At 37.8% G+C, this 21,677-nt stretch overlaps 1 protein-coding gene across 1 annotated transcript in view; it reads left to right on the forward strand.

Moving 5' to 3' along the window:
• The window catches only part of BBS7 (Bardet-Biedl syndrome 7), a 76,560-nt gene that overhangs the window by 28,340 nt on the left and 26,543 nt on the right, over positions 1-21,677 (forward strand). The window contains exons 8-12 of the mRNA XM_075543856.1: positions 1,879-2,009; positions 10,535-10,619; positions 11,533-11,635; positions 16,151-16,343; positions 17,868-17,942. Coding sequence (XP_075399971.1) covers positions 1,879-2,009; positions 10,535-10,619; positions 11,533-11,635; positions 16,151-16,343; positions 17,868-17,942 — 587 coding nt within the window. The remainder of the gene's footprint in view (positions 1-1,878; positions 2,010-10,534; positions 10,620-11,532; positions 11,636-16,150; positions 16,344-17,867; positions 17,943-21,677) is intronic.

A 21,677-nucleotide genomic window follows, 5' to 3' on the forward strand; every position in this document is an offset into this window, starting at 1 on the left:
GAAAATGGCTCACATGGTGGTGGATGCCGTTCAGTCCCATATCCTAGGGTCAGGAAGAGGCGACTTAAATGCAGGGTCCAGAGCCAGAAGCCCAAAATGTTTAGTACAGTAGAGAATACCCTCTAATGGGACTATAGCCACAGACCTATAGCGTCCAGAATTGTGGCATGCCACATAAGGAATTATGGCCAGGAGGGCCATCTTAACTGACTATAACGTGGTGGGTGATGAGATGGCTATATATATGTTCATGCTCTTTATTCATTAATTGTTCTTTTTCAACAAATGTGTTAGATGGAGGATAGAAATATGTGGCTCATCTTCTGTCACTATCTCTGACAATGTTCAGCTTCTATCTATGAGGTTTTCAGTATTTGAAAATGTTTAGATGCTATCTTAAGGTCTTCAGCAGCAGTTTCTCAGAAGCAGACAGCCCATTCCTTCTTCTTGGTCTGTTCTTAGTCTGGAAGCTCTGCTGAAACCTGTTCACTTGGAGTGACCCTGCTGATATTTAGCATACCAGTGACATGCTTCCCGCATCAGAACAGCATACACGCCACTGTAGTACAGCAAGCTGACAGACAAGTGCTATACATCATAGTAACTTTCGCAATACAAAAATGTCAAATGTGAAGATGCTGTTTCTTGACCTGTCCTCCATTTAAGTCTCTACACTTTTGAATATTATATTTCCGCCCCTCTAATCCTTCCCCTGCTTTGGAGCCCTGTTGGTGTAGTGGTTATGAATGGGTTGCTAAACCTCAAGAACAGCAGTTCAAAACCACCAGCTGTTCCTCAGGAGAAAGGGGAGGCTTTCTATTACTGTAAACAGTTATGGTCTTAGAAACCCACAGGGACAGTTTTGCCCTGTCCTGTAAGGTTGCTTTAAGGTTCAGAATCGATTCAGTTGAGTGAGTGAGTGAGTGAGTGAGTGAGTGAGTGAGTGAGTGAGTGAGTACCCTTTTCCCCAAGACTCTGTACTCTTCTATTTTTACTGTATTAAACTGGTGGCAGTTCTTGGCATCTTTGAGGGACTCAAATCATGTTTCTTGTAAATGTTCTTCGAGTTTGGGAAAGAAACATCTGAAGGGATAAAATCAGATGGGTGAGTTCAGGTTTCCCAGTGAAATTCTCTTAGGCCAGCCCTTGCTACCCTACAAAAATGAGCAATGCAATTGATTTTCTTATTTTTTTAGCAATTGATTCTCTTAAAACTTAAACCTGATAAACCCTCCTGATTTCCCTGTGTCCTTTGACAAAATCTATCAAGACTACCTACCTTTTTGTAATTCCTCAAAATAGTCACCAGAACCTTTGTGAGCTGACCTTCATGCCTTGTTATTTTGAAGTTTTCCAGCCTTTCTTAAAAACACTTAATCTATTTAAAAAATCATTTTATATGGAGCATACTTTCCATAAGCTTGTTGGAATATTTCATTGATTTAGGAAGATGTTTACGTGACATTTATTAAGAACTGTATGTAAGTCCTGACTTCAGAGTCATTTTTCTTGGGCTCCAAGTGAGACTGAGGGGAGTGTAGCCATCCACTGACTTCAGTGCTATGCTTCCACATGTGTTGTTGAGAGGAAACCTCTTGGTGCATAAACTGGAACTCTGGTAGAAATATTTTTTGACTTACCTGCATATGACTCTGGAGCTCTGGAGCAATGCCAGAGCTAGAGATTTAAATTTAGGGACCATGGACCATATAGATTATATTTAAAGTCTTTGAAATAGGTAAAGGTGGATGGAAATGCGGCTCAAAAGCGGTTTTTTTTCTATCTGCTGTTATTTGCTATATACATTTTTTCATTTTTACTTGGTAGACTTCATGTTTTTATTTGTTTTCCTAATAATAATACTTTTGTTTTTTTAAGGTGTTCTATGTGTTGATAGCTTTGACATCGTGGGAGATGGGGTTAAAGATTTACTTGTTGGGAGAGATGATGGAACAGTGGAAGTGTATAGTTTTGATAATGCAAGTGAACCCTTTCTGCGATTTGATCAGGTACATTCCATTTTAAAAGACTGCATATACTTCAGATGAGCTTACTAATCACTAATTAATTACGACGATAAGTATAGTTTAGATTTTGTTACATGAAAAAGAATGAAAATATTGTGTCTGGTTTAACATATTGCTATCATGTTATCAAATTCTTCTCTGTGTGTCATAGATTATGCTTGTATGTGAATAGTAGACTATTACCTTGAAACGGATTAATGTATTTAAAATACAGATCTTTCTAAAGTATTCAATATTTTTATTTTAGTTTTAAAATATGTAATAGCACATAAAGAGTAATATTCCTATAAATGAGACTGTTGTTCTAAAGCAATATGACTTTAGGAATAACATCCATCCTGGCAAATACTATAAAGCATCTTGTGGGGAAAGGCAGCAGTTTCAATTCTAGCTCCTTAGGTTCCAGCTTACAGGAAGTATGAAATAACAAATACTATATCATATATAAGCAACTTTTGTTTCACAAATTGTCTTTGTAGTTGTGATGACTTACCCTAAGTTAGCTAGAGAAGCATTCTGGTAAAACTTGACTCTTTCTTTTCTTTTCTTTTCTTAAATCATTTTATTGGGAGCCCATACAACTCTTATCATGATCCATACATACCTCAATTGTGTAAAGCACGTTTGCACATTAGTTACCCTCATCATTCTCAAAACATTTGCTCTCCATGTAAGCTCCTGGCATCAGCTTCTCGTTCCCCCCCCCCCCGCTCCCCACTCCCTCATGACAACTCATAAATTATTATTTTGTCATATCTTACACAGACCAACGTCTCCCTTCACCCACCTTTCTGTTGTCTATACCCCAGGGAGGAGGTTATATGTAAATCCTTATAATCGGGTTCCCCCGTTCCATCCCACTCTCCCTCCACCCTCCCAGTATTGCCACTTTCACCACTGGTCCTGAAGGGATCATCCGCCCTGGATTCCCTGTGTTTGAATAAATTCTTTACTATCATCGAGGCTACTTTTTTTTTTTAAGTCACATCTCAGTTCCAACATTTTTTCTTTTTAAATTTTTCCAATAACAGTACTTCTCTTTCATAACTTTAACTTCATATCAGCAGATGCAATTTTGTAAGCTGCAGGTCTAGTGCTCAGAAATACTACCTTTCCTTCTGTCCTCGATAGAGCTCCTTCTAACAGGTTACGTTAGAGACTGTGAATGCTGTAGTTCATCTTGGATCCCAATGTTAACCTCTGTTGTTTTCCTCATCTGGAGAAGACCACACAGTGTGGATGGATGGATGGATGGACTTTAATAAAAAAGTTAAAGGGAAAGTTATAAAAAGAGAGTATACTAGAGAATAAGTGAAAAAGTATTATTACTGGGGTTCCAGTTTGTACATGCACAGATTTTATTCCAGACAGACATGTCTGTGTGATCAGTGGATAGCTGTAGACAATTTTACTTTGTTTATCATGATGTTGTCTATTGGTACATTTGTGAGGATTTTTGTTTTCTTTATATTGAATTGTAATTTATACTGAAGGTGATCATTAATGTTCATCAGCAAGTGCTCCAAGTCCTCCTTGCGTTCAGCAAGTATGTACACGGTAAAGCTTTTCTTCAGTCGTGGGGCCGTATTCTTCATCTAGTTTAGCTTCAAGATTGAATAAGTATAATGAATAGATATGACCCTGAAGCATACCTGTCCTGATTTTAAACCATGTAGTGTTCCCTTGTTTTGTTGTGAACAACTCCCTCATGGTCCATGTGTGGGTTCTGTGGGAGCACAATGAAGTGTAATGGAATTCCCATTCTCCTCAATGTCATGGCCTTGTTAAGTCCAATGCCTTCGCATAGTCAGTAAAACATAAGCATCTTTTGATTTTCTCTGTTTTCAGCCAAGATCCATCAGGCATCAGCAGTGATATCTTTGTGCTAAGTCCTCTTCCGAATCCAGCTTAAATTACTGGCAGTTCTCTATCGATGTCCTGCTGTAGCTGTTATTGAATGAGCTTCAGCAAGAATTTCCCACCTGTGATATTGCTGTTCTCATTTTCACTGCCATTGAGTTGATATCAACTCATAGTTACATTATGGGATAGGGTACAACTGCCTCTGAGTTCCGAGACTGTAATTCTTTACGGGAGAAGAAAACCCCATCTTTGTCCTTGGGAGGGCTGGTGGTTCCAAACTACCCAACCTTGTGAATCCCAGCCCAATGATTAAACTCTATACCACCAGGGTGTTCAATAATTTCCAAATTCTGTTGGGTAATTTTTTATATTTTATGTATAAAAGAAGAGAGCGCTTTATATCCAGCCCAGTCCAACTCAAGTCCTTAAGACCAATACTAGTCCATCAGTCTCTCTTCAGAATCATGCAATCATATACAATGATGCAGAATTCAGGAATATCACAGGCTGGTGGGTGCAAAGTCATGTGGATCCAATGTCGGTGGAAACATGGCTGGGCCCTGGCAGCTTTCAGGGTATCCAGCAAATAGGAAAATGAAGGCAGAGGAAGAGGGAGGTTCTCTGAGCCCTCCATACGAGAAGGCTATACCCACAGGAAGGTACCAGCAGACTGTGACATGATTGACAGGTTGAATTCCACCCCTACACATTTAGATTTCTTCAAGTTGACAAAAAATGATGTAACTACCACACCACTTGTATATGAAAATAACACAACCTTGCAAGCTGAAATCAAAAAGGACTTGAAATAATGTTATAAGAGCTATAAGAGCCCCCAATAAAATAATTAAAAATTGAAAGTCAAAGACTCCAGCCTTCAGTATGGTTATAACTGTAGCTATTTATGTTGATGTTGATACTGATATAGATGCAGATGTAAATCCTCCCAACTGGGCCAATAGACTTCATGATAAATGGAGAAAAGATTGAAGTTGCTAAGGAGCTCGTTTTATTTAGGCCCACAATCAATGGCCGTGAAAGCAATAAAAAAAAAAAAACATCAAACTACTGTGTATACTAGTGTATAAGCCGAGTTCTTCAGCACATTTTTAATGCCATTTTTGTGGCAAAATTAGGTTTCTCAGCTGATCATTGTGTCGGCTTATATTTGAGTATATACAGTATTTATTGTTCTGGGCCTCCTTAAGTATTAAAAATCAAATATGTTGCTTTGAGGAATAAAGCGTGCTTTATCAAGCCTTGCATTTTCAATTGTCTCATGCATGTGAAAGCTGGACAATGAAGAAGGAAGAATTACCATGTAAGCAAAGAATATAAAATGAACTACCCAACAAATTACAGATTTTTAAGGAGCCAGAATGCTCCTTAAAGGCAAGGGTAGTAAACATTTGGCTTCACTTCTTTCAATGTGTTATCAAGAGGGACCATTCTGTTGGGTCATCTTTCTTTGGAATGGGCACAAGTATGGATATCTTCTAGTAGCCTGGCCATCTTTGACATTTCTTAGTATAACTCAGTAAATGTTTACAGTGCTTCATAAGTTTGTTGAAATATTTCAGTTAGAATTCTGTCAATTTTTAGAGCCTTTTTTTTTGCTAATGTACTTAGACATCTTCCTTTATAACTTTTGGTTCTTCTTTTTAAAATCGTTTTATTGGCATATACTTTATATATCATACACTTTATTTTAATTCAAATCACTTTATTGGGGGCTCCTACAGATACTATAAAAATCCAGAAATCAATATATCAAGCAAACTTGTATATATGTTGCCATCATTTTCAAAATATTATCTTTCTACTTGAGTCCTTGTTATTATTAGCTCCTCTTTTTTCCTCCTTTCCCCACCATTCCACCCCCATGAACCCTTGATAAATTATGTATTATTTTTTCATGGTTTTTTTTGGTTGTTGTTAGGGTTAGGGTTAGCCCTAGGGTTAGGGTTAGCCCTAGGGTTAGGGTTCTGTTTTTTCTTGTTTTACACTCTGCTGTATCCCTTCACCCAGGTTTCTGTTGTTCGTCTCTCTAAGGGGTGGGGAAAGGGTTATACATCCGCCATTGCTATCAGTTCCCTCTTTCCCTCCCCACCCACCTTCCCCCGACCCTTGTGTTTCCGAGGGGTTTGTGTATCCCGGCTTCTGCGGGTCAAAAGCTCTTCCCGGTACCAGTGCACATGCTCCAGTCTAGCAGGATTTTCTCGAGGCACTGGGGTCATCATAGTGCGGGGCAGGAAGCATTAAAGAACCAGAGGAAGGTTGTGTGTTTTGTTGGTGCTAAACTGCACCCTGGATGAATCACCCCTTCAATGTGACCCTTTTGTGAGGGGATGTCCAATTGTCTAAAGATGGGCTTTGGGTTTCTACTATGACCCCTCTCCTTCACATCAATATAATTGTTTATGGTCTTTTGATACTTGCTCCCATTGACACGTCATGATCACACAGGCTTGTGTGGTTCTTCCGTGTGGGTTTGTTGTTTCCCTGCTCGATGGCCACTTGCTTATCTTCAAGCCTTTAAGACCCCAGCCGCTATATTTTTAATAGCATGGCACCATCAGCTCTTTCCACCACATTTGCTTTTTCACCCATTTTGGCTTCAGCGATCATGCCAGGAAGGTGAGTGTCACACAGTGCCAGATTATTAGAACAAAGTGTACTTGCGTTGAGGGAAGACTTAAGTAGAGGCCCACAGTCCATCCATGTATCATACATACACTTTAATCACTCAGCCATATTAAGATTTGTTCAATTAGCATCACAATCAACTTTAGCATATTTTCTTCTTGTTCATTTTGTTAGCTCCTCACTTCCCCCCATGCAACCCTGCCATCACAAATGCAGAATCATGCCTACCCGACTAATCCATGTCATAAGAAAGCAAGGAGGGCATTAAATCGTGAATATGTGGTCGTCATGGGCCACCATTCACTGAGCACCCTCAAAGCAAGAGATCAGACCCAAAGTCAGTGACTGCCAATTCCATAACCGTGGGAGAGGATAGCAGTCATCTCCTTACAGAGGGCAGGTCAGCCTTGAGTACAAGGGAGAATGTCAGTTCCCTAAATCTGCTACAAGGGCGCATGAGGTAAAGCCCATTCTCTCAGTGAGTTCACCACATTGACTCCCTGTAGGGGAACCTGTAGCAGTGAAGGGTGTTGTGCTTCTTGAAAGGACACAGTCTAAAAGTCCAAGTAATCTATAGCGCATAGCCTTGCTCATCAAGGGCTGGATAGAAAGTAGGTCACAAGTGTCTAATTATGAACATAGTAGTGGGTGTATTCTCCTCTTGTGTTCTATATAAGTATTGTTAAATGCTTCTTCCCAGTGGGAGGTTGCTCCAGTTGTTTACCCACCAACAGAAATATATGTCCCCCTCCCACTTCAGGATTTGAATTTCTAGTATGGTTCACTTACTGTTCTTGTGGGAGTGTCTGTTGATTTAGCACCAGGTTGTATGGCAGCAACTGAATGGTATTCTTGCAGTAACAAGGTAGAGAGCCTGTCTAATGCCCAAGAACCATGTATCACCCCCCTAAAACCACTCTGACAGAGGAGCTCTCACCTCAAACGACTGCAGTCGCTTTTTCAAGATGAAGGGAGGAGATGATCATTCCGACACCATTGGTTCTTGAACATATGGTACCTCTTGAAATGGTTGAGTTTTGGCCACTTTTTTTAGTATAGTGTGTATTGCCTCTGTGTTCTTTTGATACTAACTGCATCTTTCAATATTTTTCCCCTAGAATTTTTCAATATTATAGCTTGAGGTTTGAATTTCTTCTTCATGCTTTCAGCTTGAAATATGCTGAGTATATTCTTCCTTTTTAGGTATCTAACTCCAGGTCTTTGAAAATTTGATTATAATACTCTACTTTATCTTCTCAAGCGGTCCTTTAAAACGTTCTGTAAAACTCTTTTAGTTCATCACTTCTTTCATTTGCTCTAGCAAATGTATGATCAAGAGAAAGTTTCCAAGTGTTTTGATGTGCATTATGTTAGGGTTCTCTAGAGAAACAAAACCAGGACATTTATGATTTTATAAGTGTGTATATATATCTACACAGATATATATACACACACACATATATAATTAACAGTTAATCTATAGAGCAGTACAAATGGCTCAGTGCAACTTCTGTGAGCAAGCTAATACACTAGTAGTCCTTCAAGTCTTGAGACCATCGGGTGCAAGTCAAGGTAGCAAACAGCAAGGCAGGTCGCCAACAGTCAGCCAGATGACAGGGTCCAACAGTCCCCAGCTCAAGCGATGTATACTCCAGTAGCGTGGCAAAGCAGGTCTTGAAGGAACCTCAAACTACAGTGACACAGTACATGGGTTAGGTGTCCCACAGGTAGTGTAGCTTACAAGTTGAGGCAGAGAACAAGCTAAGGCAGCCGCACACTGGTCCATCATCAAAGAGCAAGACACAAGAAAGGTGAGGCTTGCCAAGCCACTTATCTCTCTGCTTTTCAATTAATCTCACATGTGTTCATTGGCCAGGTTGGCACAATAAATGTACCTATCACATGCATATTGATCTTTTCTTTCTTTGTGTGTTGTTCTTAAAGTCATTTGATAGCTCATTGGTCTTCTGTCATTAGTGTTCAATGATTCAAAGTTTTCTTGAGATATTTTCACATTTCAGGTGGTATACCCTGTTTCCCCAAAACAAGACAGTGTCTTATATTAATTTTTGCTCCTAAAGATGTGCTAGGTCTTATTTTCTGGGGATGTCTTATTTTTCCATGAAGAAGAATGCGGTACACATTGTTGAAGAACAAAAAAGGAAATTTATTACCTGTATATGGTACGGTAGTAGTTGTGGATGGTCTTAAAGACAGTTTACTTTGCTGAAGGAAATGATCCAGCCAGTGTTGTGATGCTTTGAATTCTTCGGGGGCTGTGTCAAACTGTTGTGCCATTGCACGGGCAAATTCTTGAATCTGAGCCCTCTTCACAACCAAAGCCTTTGCTTTCCTGTCAACAACCCATTCACAGATCAGGTCTTCCAGCTCGGAAAATAATGGTTGCCGACCCGATCCACACTTGCGCTTTTTAGCATTTCCCTGACCACTTGTTCAATGAGGTTACCATACTCTGCTCGCCATTATCAGACCAATCAGACTCAACATCTTCTCTTTGCAGAAAGCAGTCAGATTTTGGCCCCAAGAGTCTTCCATGACTCCTTTCATGTCCTCCATAGAGTAGCTTTTTCTTTTTGCATTCATGTCTAGGAGTTAAAAAAAAAATTACACTGGAGTATCAGCGTGGGGTGAGGGGGATCACTTAAAATGATGCAGGAGGATCAGAGGGGGGAATCAAAATGACACAAGAGAATCAGAAGGAGGACTTGCCATTTTGTAACACCTTCTGATCCTCCTGTGTCACTTTAAGTGATACCCCAGTGCTATTTTAAGTGATCCCCCTCCCCCCCACCCCTGTGCCAGTGGACACCTTCATCAGACATCCTCCCCACCCCTTTATCAGACATTTCCCCCCTGACCTCAGTCACCACTGTGTGTCCACACAATGTGCCTGACTCCTGCCCTGCACGACTCACTGTCTAATGGTGAGTCAGCCAGACTCCATCAGGTCAGAGTGAGCAACAAAGATACCTCGCACTTCCTGTCTGCTCCGACTGTGCTATGGCCAACAGTGAGCTGTGCAGTGGCGCCCGCCAGTACGGTCTAGAATCAAGAGTTATAGTAGCTTCTGGGGGCCTTATTATCAGGGAGGTCTTATTTTCAGGGGGATGCCTTATATTTCAGCGAGAAGCAAAACTGTAAGTAGGTCTTATTTTCAGGGGATGTTTTACTTTCGGGGAAACACGGTATACTCAAGGTTATATATTGGGTTCTAGGAACTTGCATTAATTTTTTTTCCATTACAACTTGAACTTAGATATGAACAATTGATGATTTGTTCCACAGTCAGCCACTGGTCTCATTTCGGCTGATGATATTGTCAGCTTCTCCGTTGTCTCTTCCCACAGATGTAGTCAATTAGATTTCTGTGTGTTCTATCAAGTGAGGTCTACCTGTATTGTTACTGTTAATGTTGTTAATGAAGTCATTGGTCTTTTCAAAATTTTATTGTACAATCACCAGAGATTTTTCTGTTTCCAAGCCTGTATTTCTCAACTATTGTCCCATCCAACTTTTATATTCACCAGGAAACTTTGGAGAAAAGCTGGGATGTGTTCTATGAAATTCAGAATACAGACTACACTTTCAGAGTTATACTTATGTCATTCTTATACAGTTTCTTTATATAAAACATTATTTCTGCTCTTTGACGATGCTGCTCTTAGCTCACTTGTACACATAAATGTGATAGTTATTATGAATGAACTTTTCCCAAATTTAAAGACATAATCTTTTGAAGTTTAAGTAAAACTTATATATAATTTCTATGTAGACACACAGTAAACATATAATAAGTATATGTTTTGTGTATATATATGTATGAACTGTGATAAGAATTGTATGAGCCCCAATAAATTGTTAAAATAAAAAAAATAAGTATATGTTTTGACTATCTGGAGAAAATAAGTTTTGTGACATAACTTTTTCATGTGAAATTTGCCATTACAAATGAGGTACATAATTTTACATTGTTTCAGACCTTGTCTGAAAGTGTGACGTCTGTTCAAGGTGGCTGTGTAGGGAAAGACGGCTATGATGAGATAGTGGTATCCACATACTCAGGTACGGTAAATGGGAACAGAAGTTGTGGGGAACATTGATAATAAAAAATGTTGACTTTTATACATTTTTTGGTAACTTATGATTTTAAAAGTATTACTAATAAATCACTTTTACATATAGCATTAAAATAGTTATAGAATAAAAAGTGAGGGGGAAGTGGGCAGGCTGATTTATCAGGTAGTTCATATGTGAACAATACTTTTTAAAGCATGTTTCTCATACATGTCCTGAAAATGAAATGAATTTTTTTCATTTATGAGGAATACTTCCTAACGTTTAGCTTATATGTTATACTGTATGTAATTCTTTTAAAAATCATGCTAGCTTTAAGTGTGATTTTTTTTCATTTTCCCAGTAGTCCTATGAGAGTTGACATTTTCATGAAAATAGCCCTTGAAAGGCAATTCTCTTTTACCATTTGTTTTCAATTTGCTAAAGTTTGTTGACTCATGCCACACTTGAAATTAAAAACTCTTAAATTAATAAATGAAAAACTTTTTCAGTCATTGTTTTATGGTATTTAAGGCCCCCCCCCAAAATTGGTAAATCCTGCAAAAGCAGGTGCCTGTGTATGGTGGAAACTTATCAGAGAAGAAAAACCCAACTATTTTCCACTAACAGACTGCATGCAAACTATCAAGGCAGAAAAATTATGAGAAACAAGACGGTCTATGGATTTTGACTCCTTAAGAGTTTATCTATATCACAAAATGCTTACTACTTGATTTCTTTATGATTTGAATATTGTCCATCATGATTTTTTTGAAGAATGGTATAAATCCCCAGGATGAGTGAGATTAATATAGGTGGATAAGGTAGTATACATAGTGGATTGCAGCTACACAATATATACTACAGCTCTTGATAATAATGTCAACATTAAATGGCGATTGATTGTAATTCATCTCTATAGGCTGGGTGACAGGTCTGACAACTGAACCTGTTCATAAGGAAAGTGGACCAGGAGAAGAATTGAAAATTAATCAGGAGATGCAGAATAAAATTTCTTCTTTAAGGTAAGTAGTTTTTTCTCCCATTCCCACTCCCCTTTTCATAAAATACGAGATTCTTACTTATTTGTAACATAGATGCAGAATCAACTGGATAGCAATAGATGGATATATGTAGTCTTGTATTTGAAGAAATGGTATAGTTCATTAGCACGAGTTAGAATTGACCGATTACAGAGAGTTAATTTTAAAATGAATGTGTATAGTTTAAAGAAAATTAACATTAAGCTCTGTTTAGTATTTTGGAGTGAGACATTCTGTGAGACAGATTGACACAGTAACTGCTAATAATGGGCTCACATATTACACCAATTGAGTGGAATGGCACAGGACCAAGCAGTTTCCTTCTGTTGTGCATTAGAACTGATTCAATAGTATCGCACAACCACACATTTTGGAAATAGACATTTTGTGTGCTTTATTCTCTAATGACTTTTTCTTAGATCAAGGATTATATTTTTAAACTTTTTAGTCATCGTTTTTTTCCCCATCGACATTAGAAAGAAACCAACAGAGAAGATTCTGTTTTAACTGCTCCTATGCATTCTTGAAATTTGTAACTAGCTTAGAAATTTTCTTACTGGTATTCCCTTTGAATCCCTTTGATACAGGTTGCTTGAGAGACCTGCCTAGTTTCATAGGCTCTGTGATAAGGAACTCTAGGCTCATGTGAAGCTGCTTCAGACAGGAAAGATGAATAGGTTGTTGAAACTTGTCATGCTTGCTTTTTCTACTTTGGTCCTTCCTAATGTTTGGATGGGCTAGGAGATCTTGATATTTTCTGCAAGTAGTGGAGACTAGAAGTTTTCAAGTCAGCAAAATAGCAGATGTACTATTGTTGTTAGGTGATCATCAAGTCAGTTGTCACTCATAGCTGACCCTGTGTAAAACAGACGGAAACACTGTGCAGTCTACACCATCCTCACTGTTGTTATGCTTGAGCGCATTGTTGCAGCCACCCTGTCGTTCCTCTAATTGAGGGTCTTTTTCATGCTTGACCAAGCACGATATCCTCCATGGACTAGTCTCTCTTCTTAACATTTTCAAAATTATGTGAGATGAAATCTTGCTTGGAAGGACCATGCGAGCTGTACTTTCTCCGGGACAGATTTGCTGTTCTGATAGTCCATGGTACTTTCAGTACTCTTCACCAATACTATAATTCAAATGCATCAGTTGTTCTCAAGTCTTCCTTATCCTTGCCCAGCTTTCACATGCATAGGAGAACATTAAAAAATACCACCAAGTGCACCTAGTCCTCAAAGTCACATCTTTGCTTTTGAATACTTTAAAGAGATCTTGTGCAATAGATTTGTCCCTTGGAGTACATTGTATAATTTCTTGACCGCTGTTTCCATCAATACTGATTATGGATCGAACTGAAATGAGAAATGAAATCCTTGACATCTTTTCTTCATTTATCATGCTGTTGTATATTAAATTAGTTCAGTTATGAAGAATTTTGTTTTTTTCTATTGATTTGTCTTTATATTGAAAGTTGTATTCTTTCATCTTTATCAGTAAGCACTTCAAGTCTTCTTGGCTTTCAGCAATTGAGATTGTGTCGTCTATGTATTGCAGGCGCTTAGTGAGCCTTCAGTCCTGATGCTGAGTTCTTCTTTATTTCATCTTCCTGCATTATTTACTCAGCAGATGATTTACTGATTGAATAAATATAGTGAAAGGATACAACCTTGGCACCCCCTTTCTTACTTCTAATGCAGCATTCTCTTGTTCTTTGGTAACTGCTTCCTGGTCTATATACAGGTTCCACATGAGCACAATGGAGGGTCCTGGGATTTATATTCGTCACTATGCTACCCATAGTGCTTTATGATCCACGCAGTAGGATTCCCGTGCATAGTTAAGAAAACACAAGGAAACAGCTTTTTGGAATTCTCTGCCTTCAGTGCAGGTCTAGCGGATATCAGTTATGATACCCCTTGTGTTAGTCTGGGTACATTAGAGAAACAAATCCACAGAAACTCAAAAGAGATTTTTATATAAACGGCAAGTGTACATTAAGAAAGCATTCCAACACAGTGCTGCCCAAGCCCACAAGTCCAACATTAGCCCATATGAACGACACCAGTCCACAAAGTCCTCCTCCATCTCACAAAGCACACATAATGATGCCGACTGCAGGAGGAAAGCCGAATCAGTGAACGTGTAAGCATCTCAGTACTGACAGGGGTCTCTCTCCACACGACTGCTCTAACACCCAGGGCTGCATCAGGGTAGGTCCGTGTGGTTTCTCCTCAGGGATGTCTTGCAGGAAGTGAGCCTTCCCAGCTGAAGCAGGGAACTGGTTAAGGCAGCTGTTGCACCCTGGTCCAGCCATCAGAAAGCAAGAGACCTAAGAATTAGAAAGGCGAGGCTCACTGAGCCATTTATCTCTCTGCCCTTCAATTAACCCCGCATGTGTGTATGGGCCAGGTTGGTGCAATAAACTTTAACTATCTCACCCCTCACTCCATGGCCTCTTAGAAATCCAGATAGAATTTGTGATAGTTCCCTATAGATGTACTGCTGCAACCATTGTGAATTATTTTCAGCAAATTTTACTTAGATGTGATTACTAATTATCGTGTTTGATAATTTCTACTTTCACCTTTCTTTTGAATGGGCACAAATAAAGGTATATTTAGTCAGCTGGCCAGTCTTCCGCATCTCTGGTGAGCGTTCCCTGTGCTGCTTGGGGTTTTGTTGTTGTTGTTTTAACATTTCACTTGTGTTCTATCAATTTTGGGATCCTTATTTTTTGCTGATGCCTTCGGTGGAACTTGAACTTTTTTCTTCAGTAACCATTGGACCTTGATCATATGATACTAGTTGAAATGACTGAATGTCAACCAGTTATTTTTTTGTACACTGACTATGTATATTCCTCTCATCTTCTTATGATGCTTCCTAAATTATGTAATATTTGCCTATAGATTCCTTCAAGAATACAACTCAAAGTTTGAGTTTTTCTTCACTTCTTTCAGTTTGAGATATGCTTAACACTTTCCCCTTTAAATTTTATAATGAAAAATCAATTATAATTCTTTGTTTTCTTGAACTGCCTTTAAATTTGTTCTGTTCAGTTATTTTATTTCATCTCTTCTATTTGCTTTATCTATTCTATGTTCAAGAATTTTGTCTGATACCCACTTTGGTCTTTTTTTCTTTTTTGTCTTTTTAACAGTGTTTTGCTTTCTTCGTGCATGATATTCTTGAGGCTAGCGGCCCAACACGTAACCACTATGTCACCAGGGCTTCTGATGTATGGTATTCTGGATGTCATCGTACAACTTAGCTGCTCTATGCTTATTAACAGTTAGTGTGTCTTGTAGTGTTTTGTATTTTTTAAGAATATGCTCAAGGTCGTATTTTGGCTTTTGTGGACTTGTTTTTATTTCCTTCCATTTCCACATGAAGTTGAATATGAGCAATTGGTGGTTTGTTCCACAGTTGTCCCTGATCTTATTTTGGCCAATGGCATTGAGCTTTTCCATCCTCTCTTTCTTTAGAAATATGGTTTAGCCCAAGACAGTTCACCAAAGCCACCAGGGAACAAATGCCAATATACTGCTTATGGAACAGAGATACCAGATTCATGGAGGGTTATCTAGTTCTTGCAATATGGAATACAAAGAGTTTTACTATCGTCCCATATCCTCAAAACAGTACCTCCTATTTTCCAATTATACATCTCCTCACTCCTGTCTTTCTCACTCAAGATCTGGAACATTGCTAGGTGTTTCAGTATTCGGTAAATATTTCCTAGATAAATGAATGTTATCCTTTATTGACTGCACAGATCTCTTCTAAGCTCCTCCCTAGATTTTTTTCCTCCCCATAATAGGGATGTGTATGCCATGCGTTGTTCTACCTCAATTATTCTTTAAATTTTTTGACTGCCTCTTGTTAGGAAGGAACTTCTTAACAAGAGCTACTGCAAGCTAGCCCTGTATAGTTCAATGTCAAGAGAATCTCCTCTAACATTTGGTGGAACTTCAGCTGTGCCACTGATTCGTATTACCCTTGAGTTCAAACTGGTTCATATTGTCTTTGTACTAAAAAGAATGCTCTTCACTTGCATGCCATTATTTGCATGCTGTTACTTGTCTCCTTTTAAGTTTTACTGAAAGATCCTGGCTTCACCTTTTGTTTCTTCTCATTAAATTGAATATATTTCTCTGCCCCACTGATACCATTTTCCATTATAAGTAGTACTCTGTGTAACTATGAGCAGTAACTACATTCCTTCATTTGATTTTTTTGCAACCTACTTTGTTACTTAAAATTTCTTATTAATATTGCTAATATGGGACTGAATAGATGTTTTAATTTCTATATTTGGGATAAATAGTATAGAGTTGTTTGATCATTGATAGAAAAAAAACAATTTTGTTCCTATTGATGCTACAGTTTTAGCTCAAATTATAAAAACAGAAGTTAATGGCTCCAGTTTGGAAACATTTTCAGGACGTCATCTATTTATAGTATAGGTGACAAAGTTGTGTATATTCCCCCTAGGAGTGAGTTGGAACATTTGCAATATAAAGTACTACAGGAAAGAGAGAAATATCAACAGTCTTCTCAGTCAAGCAAAGCAAAATCAGCAGTACCTTCATTTAGTGTAAATGACAAATTCATATTAAATAAAGATGATGCCAGCTATAGCCTTATCTTAGAGGTGCAAACAGCAATAGATAATGTCTTAATACAGGTAAGCAAAATTTTAATTTCTCAGGTAAAGGAATAACTTAATGGACTTTAATATATATCTTCTGAATGGCTCTTTTTGCAAACTAATCTATGCATTAATTATTGAACACTGGTTAGATAGTAATTTTAAATGTTATATTTTGCTAATTTGTGTAAAATAACTTTGCTCATAGCTTATTTAGATTATACCTTTAGTTTTTATTTAGCCTAGGCTTATTAAATAAACAAACAAAAAGATGGTGTTAAGTTTTGGGAAACGTCAGCAAGAAGAAACCAATAAGGACTTCATCTTTGGGTACCCTTGGGGAGAGTTTTAGTAAAATTGTGACTTAGAGAATGCCACTGTTTAATCACCTTATTAGGACTTTTTCTTAAAACCTCCAATTCTAAAATTTTAGCTTGTTTATTAACCCAATAATTTCTAGGTGGATCACTAGCAAAGGAGGTAATCCTAAGTAAAATTTAGGAATCATTAATCAGTATGCTTACTTATTTTTTTTTAATTGGAAAATATTTAGGAAAAAGAAAAAGGAATGGAAAATAAGCAAAAGTTGGAAAATCAATTAGAAAATTATTAAAGAAATAGGGGAAGAGGGAGACAACATTTTAAAGATGAAATCATTGTTTAAAACTGAAAGGCAGCAACCTGTTAAGGAATGCCAGCTGAGGACCTCTGTATGTCGGAATTCACTTGGGGACAGTGAGTTTTTATTTGATCTGAGGGGCTCCTTCCTGCACTGAGCAACCCAGAGTGTAATTCATGTGGAACACAAAACAACAGCTTGGCCCTAGCAACGAGCTCCCCAGAAAAAAACAAAACAAAACGATCTCCTTTATGTTACAGATTAAATTAAAATTGATAAAATTAAACCGATATAATAAAAATGACCACACAATTATTCACAGCCCAAAGTAACACTGTTAGCAATGAAAGAAGTAGGTAAGATTATTCAAAGTACCATATATACTCGAGTGTAAGCCAACCCGAATATCAGCGAAGGCACTTAATTTTACCACAAAAACGGCATAAAAAATGTGCTGAAAAACTCGACTTATACATGCGTATATATGGTATCTGCAAAACAGTTTGAGAAAATTCCATTATCTTTCAGTTCCAATATGCATGAACTTTGTGAAGCCCCCTCATACTTTTTTTTGTATATGAAAGAGTTCTATATAAAGAGTAATTGTATATAAAGAAAATATCCTAGCCCAGTCCAGATCAAGTTCGTAAGTCCGATATTAACCCACCTCATACTTTTAAGTGGGTGTTGAGAGATGAAGTTCTATGATCTCATATTGTCCAAATTAGAAAAAATAAATAATTATAAAATAGCATTTTTCTTTATTATGTTTGCTTTTAGGAGCACATACTATTAACAATAAATTAAGGGAACATATATTTTTACATTTAAAAATGAACATAGAGTTAAGAATAACCTTGAAATAAAGTATATTTTGTTAAAATATTCAAGTATTCCATCTCAATATTTTAATTTTTTTCCTGTTTTAATATTGACTGTAGAGCGATGTCCCAATCGATTTACTTGATGTGGATAAAAATTCTGCTGTTGTCAGCTTTAGCAGCTGTGATTCTGAGGTGAGTCAAATAATCACATGAAGAGTCATCCTTTAATTTAATGAAGATATAGCCTTTCATTTTGATTATGCTGTTTCCTAAGGCCTGTGACTGCTAGTAGACTTTGATATTTTTTCTTCAGTCTTTCTTTTCATAATCTTTCCATCAAAACCTGCTTCTCCTTTCATTTTCCCTTTCCTTAGCTTATCTAGAAGCCTGGTTGTTGTAGATTCTTTCTCTGTCGTCTTCTTTGTCCAGTGAGTTACTAGGTTTTGCCAGCTTGGTGTCCTTGGCTCTCATAATTCCAGTGTGTCTCAGTCCCACTTCTGTTAACTTAATCAGATCCTTACCTTGAAGTTACTGCTCTAACTAGTTTCTGTCTTTTTAAAATCATTCTTTTAGGAGCTCAGATAACTCTTATCACCATACATACATACATCCATCTGTCAAGCATATTTGTTGCCTTCATCCTTATCAAAACATTTTCTTTCTATCTTGAGCCCTTGGGAGCACCCCTTTTTTTCCTCCCTCCCCGCCACTGCTCCCTCACGAACCCTTGATAATTTATGAATTATTATTTTGTCATGTTTTACACTGTCCAACTGTCCCTTTCACCCACTTTTCTGTTATCTTTCCCCCATGGAGGGGGTTATATGTAGATCCTTTCTCTAACCCCTCCTAGTAGTGCTACTCTCATGATTGGTCCTGAGGGTTTATCTGTCCTGGATTCCCTGTGTTTCCAGTTCTTATCTGTACCAGTGTCCTGTCCTCTGTCTTGCCAGATTTGTAAGGCAGAATTGGGATCATTACAGTGGGCGGGGAGGCAGCATTGAAGAATTAGAGGAAAGTTGTATAAACACAACTATGCCATTGAATCGATTCTACCTCATAGGGACTCCTTAGAGGAGGTAGAACTGTCCCTGTGGGTTTCCAAGACTCTTTTATTATAGGAGCAGAAAGCCCCATGTTTCTCCCACAGAGTGACTAGTGGCTGCGAACTGCGGATCTTTCAAATCACAGCCTACTGCGTGACCTCTAGGCTACCATGAATCTTGGAGCCTCTTAACTAGTTTCTTTGCTTGCAATCTTGAGTCCTACCTCCAGGCTTGCTGTGCACTGACACAGAGTTGTTCCTAAACTGTAAACATCTCTTGTCATTTCTTTTCTCAAAACCGTGTTTTCTGAAGTATGTAAATCTTGATTCCTCATTGTTGCATAGAAAATTCACATCATTTAGCTCTTGATCTCTTACCAGGTCTTTTATCCTTTCTTGATTCTGCCAAACTGAAGTTGTACGATTTCTTGGAAATACATATGCCTACATTTGAACATGGTCTATTCCTCCAGCCTGTTCTCCCTGGCAGACTCTTTCTCTGAACTTGCTGAATGTCTGCTTAATGCCTTTATTCGGCAGATACTTGTTGGGCATTCACTGTATGTAAAGCACCTGTGACGGAATCATACCTGTGCTGTGGACTACATTCACTTGTTTATGCTTAGTAGTAGAAGTCTTGCAAACTCAGAGCTAGATGTGGCTGCTAAAGAGAATTTGGGTTAAGAAGGTTCTTGATGAGAGCTTAGAAGACAATTATCAGATTACATGTGAAAAAAGGATGGAATGTGAAGAGTGGACAAGAAAAAAGTTGATAATTATATGAAGGGGCTTCAAAAAGTTTGTAGTAAAATGAAATTGAAGGATAATATAATTTTCTATGAACTCTTGGAAGCTAGCTCATATTGAGAAGAAATTTCAACATAATTTTCTAGTAAAAATTTTCTTCTTGATAAGCAATTATATAATAGTTTTATTATAGTTTATTTTCCCTGTTGGTGAACAAAGCATAAGAGATTAGGATCTATATTTTTGTACCTTTAAAATACCAAGTTAACATAAACTATCACTAATCGCCACTTGCTAAAAAATTGACCTGTTTTACTTACACGGTTTCAAGATTCTTTGAAATGAGCATTTTATACTACTTTAAAGTCTATTCTCTTTGCTGATGGTTTAAAAAACAAAAACGTAGAAATTTTCTAGTGTACGAACGAGGAGAAGGAATATTATGATAGCCTCCATAGACTTAAAAGTATGGCCAGTCTTGCTTTCTTCTCCGGACTCTCCTTCCTTTTCCCCAAAGCTATATTATTGTAAAACTAGTCCCTGACATTTTATCTCTTTTAATCTGTATCATATCTTCCCTAACTATGTCATTACACAGCACTTGTTTTAAATAGCTTAAGAATACATTTATTTATCATCAGTGTTACTATTATTTTTAAAATCATTTTTTGAGGGCTCTTACAGCTCTTCTAACGATCTATGCATCAATTGTATCTAGTATATTTGTACATTTGTTGCCATCATTATTTTCTAAACATTTACTTTCTATTTGAACCCTTGGTATCAGTTCCTCTTTTTTCCCTTCCCACCTCCAACTCTTATGACTCCCTTGATAAATTATTATTATTTTCCTATCTAGAATACATTTATTTTTAACTTAACTGATGCTCTGGGCTTACTGAATGTAATTTGGAATTGCTTTTTGATTTTAGCATCTTTTTTCTTCAGCCATTTATAAAATATGGAAATAGCAATATATTTTATAATTCATGCCTCCATTCCTTTTTAGTTTTATATTCAATTTTGAGAAGTTACAATATTTGAAATAACATCTTCTAACATACATTAAGTACTTAGTGCAGTGGTTCTCAACCTTCCTAGTGCCGCGACCCTTTAATTCAGTCCCTCATGTTGTGGTGTCCCCCAACCAGAAAATTATTTTCATTGCTATATCATAACTGTAATTTTGTTACTGTTAAGAAATGTAATGTAAATATATGATATGCAGTATGTATTAGGCGACCCCTGAGAAAGGGTCGTTCGATCCCCAAAGGGGTTGCGACCCAGACAGGTTGAGAACTGCTGACTTAGTGCATACGAGGTACCGTGATATTTGCTGCGGGTAAGAGAAGATATTTCTTAGTCCCTGATGAATATACATATGTAAAAATCAAAGACATTCAACATCCGTTTCTTTATTATATAGATATTAGGAGTTTGAATCATCAGTAAAATATTTAGAACTCTTCATGTTTAAAATTATTATAGAAAACCAATGTGGCTCCTAAGGGCCAGCAAACGATCCCTGAACTAACTACAAGCTTTTCTCTTGGGAACTGTTTTGTTCTGTTCTTTGTCAGTGGTTTGTTTTTGTTGTTTTGTTGTCTGGTTGTATACTGTTGCTTTGTTTTCCTCTGTCTAGTTTTCGTGCATGTTAGTGACTCCACAGGTCTGTCTGAATAGGACAGGCTTGATGAACTATCTGGAGGAAAAACAACGGGACTGACAGTTCCGGGGGGACTTGGGGTGGGGGGGTAGGGGGGGTAAGGAAGTGGTGTTAACAAACCCAGGGACAAGGGAAAAACATGGGACCCCAAATGGTAGAGAAGGGGGAGTGGCAGGCCTGGTGGGAAATGATCAAGGGTAAGGTTGCTTAGAGAAGAGGTATACTCTAGCCCAGGTGGCGATGAAGCATGGTAGTAGGGCAGGAGGAAAGTCAAGGGAGATGGAGGAAAGAGCTAGGAGTCAAAGGGCATTCATGGAGGTCTAGACAAAGACATGTACATGCAAATATATATAGGAGGATGGGGAAATAGATCTATGTGTCTATATTTATAGGTCAAGTATTAAGGTGGCAGAAGGACCTTGGGCCTCTACTCAAACACTCCCTCAATGCATGAATACCTTCTTTTATT

The sequence above is a fragment of the Tenrec ecaudatus genome, chromosome 3 (genome assembly GCF_050624435.1).
Source record: "Tenrec ecaudatus isolate mTenEca1 chromosome 3, mTenEca1.hap1, whole genome shotgun sequence".
NCBI classification, from domain to species: Eukaryota; Metazoa; Chordata; class Mammalia; order Afrosoricida; family Tenrecidae; genus Tenrec; species Tenrec ecaudatus.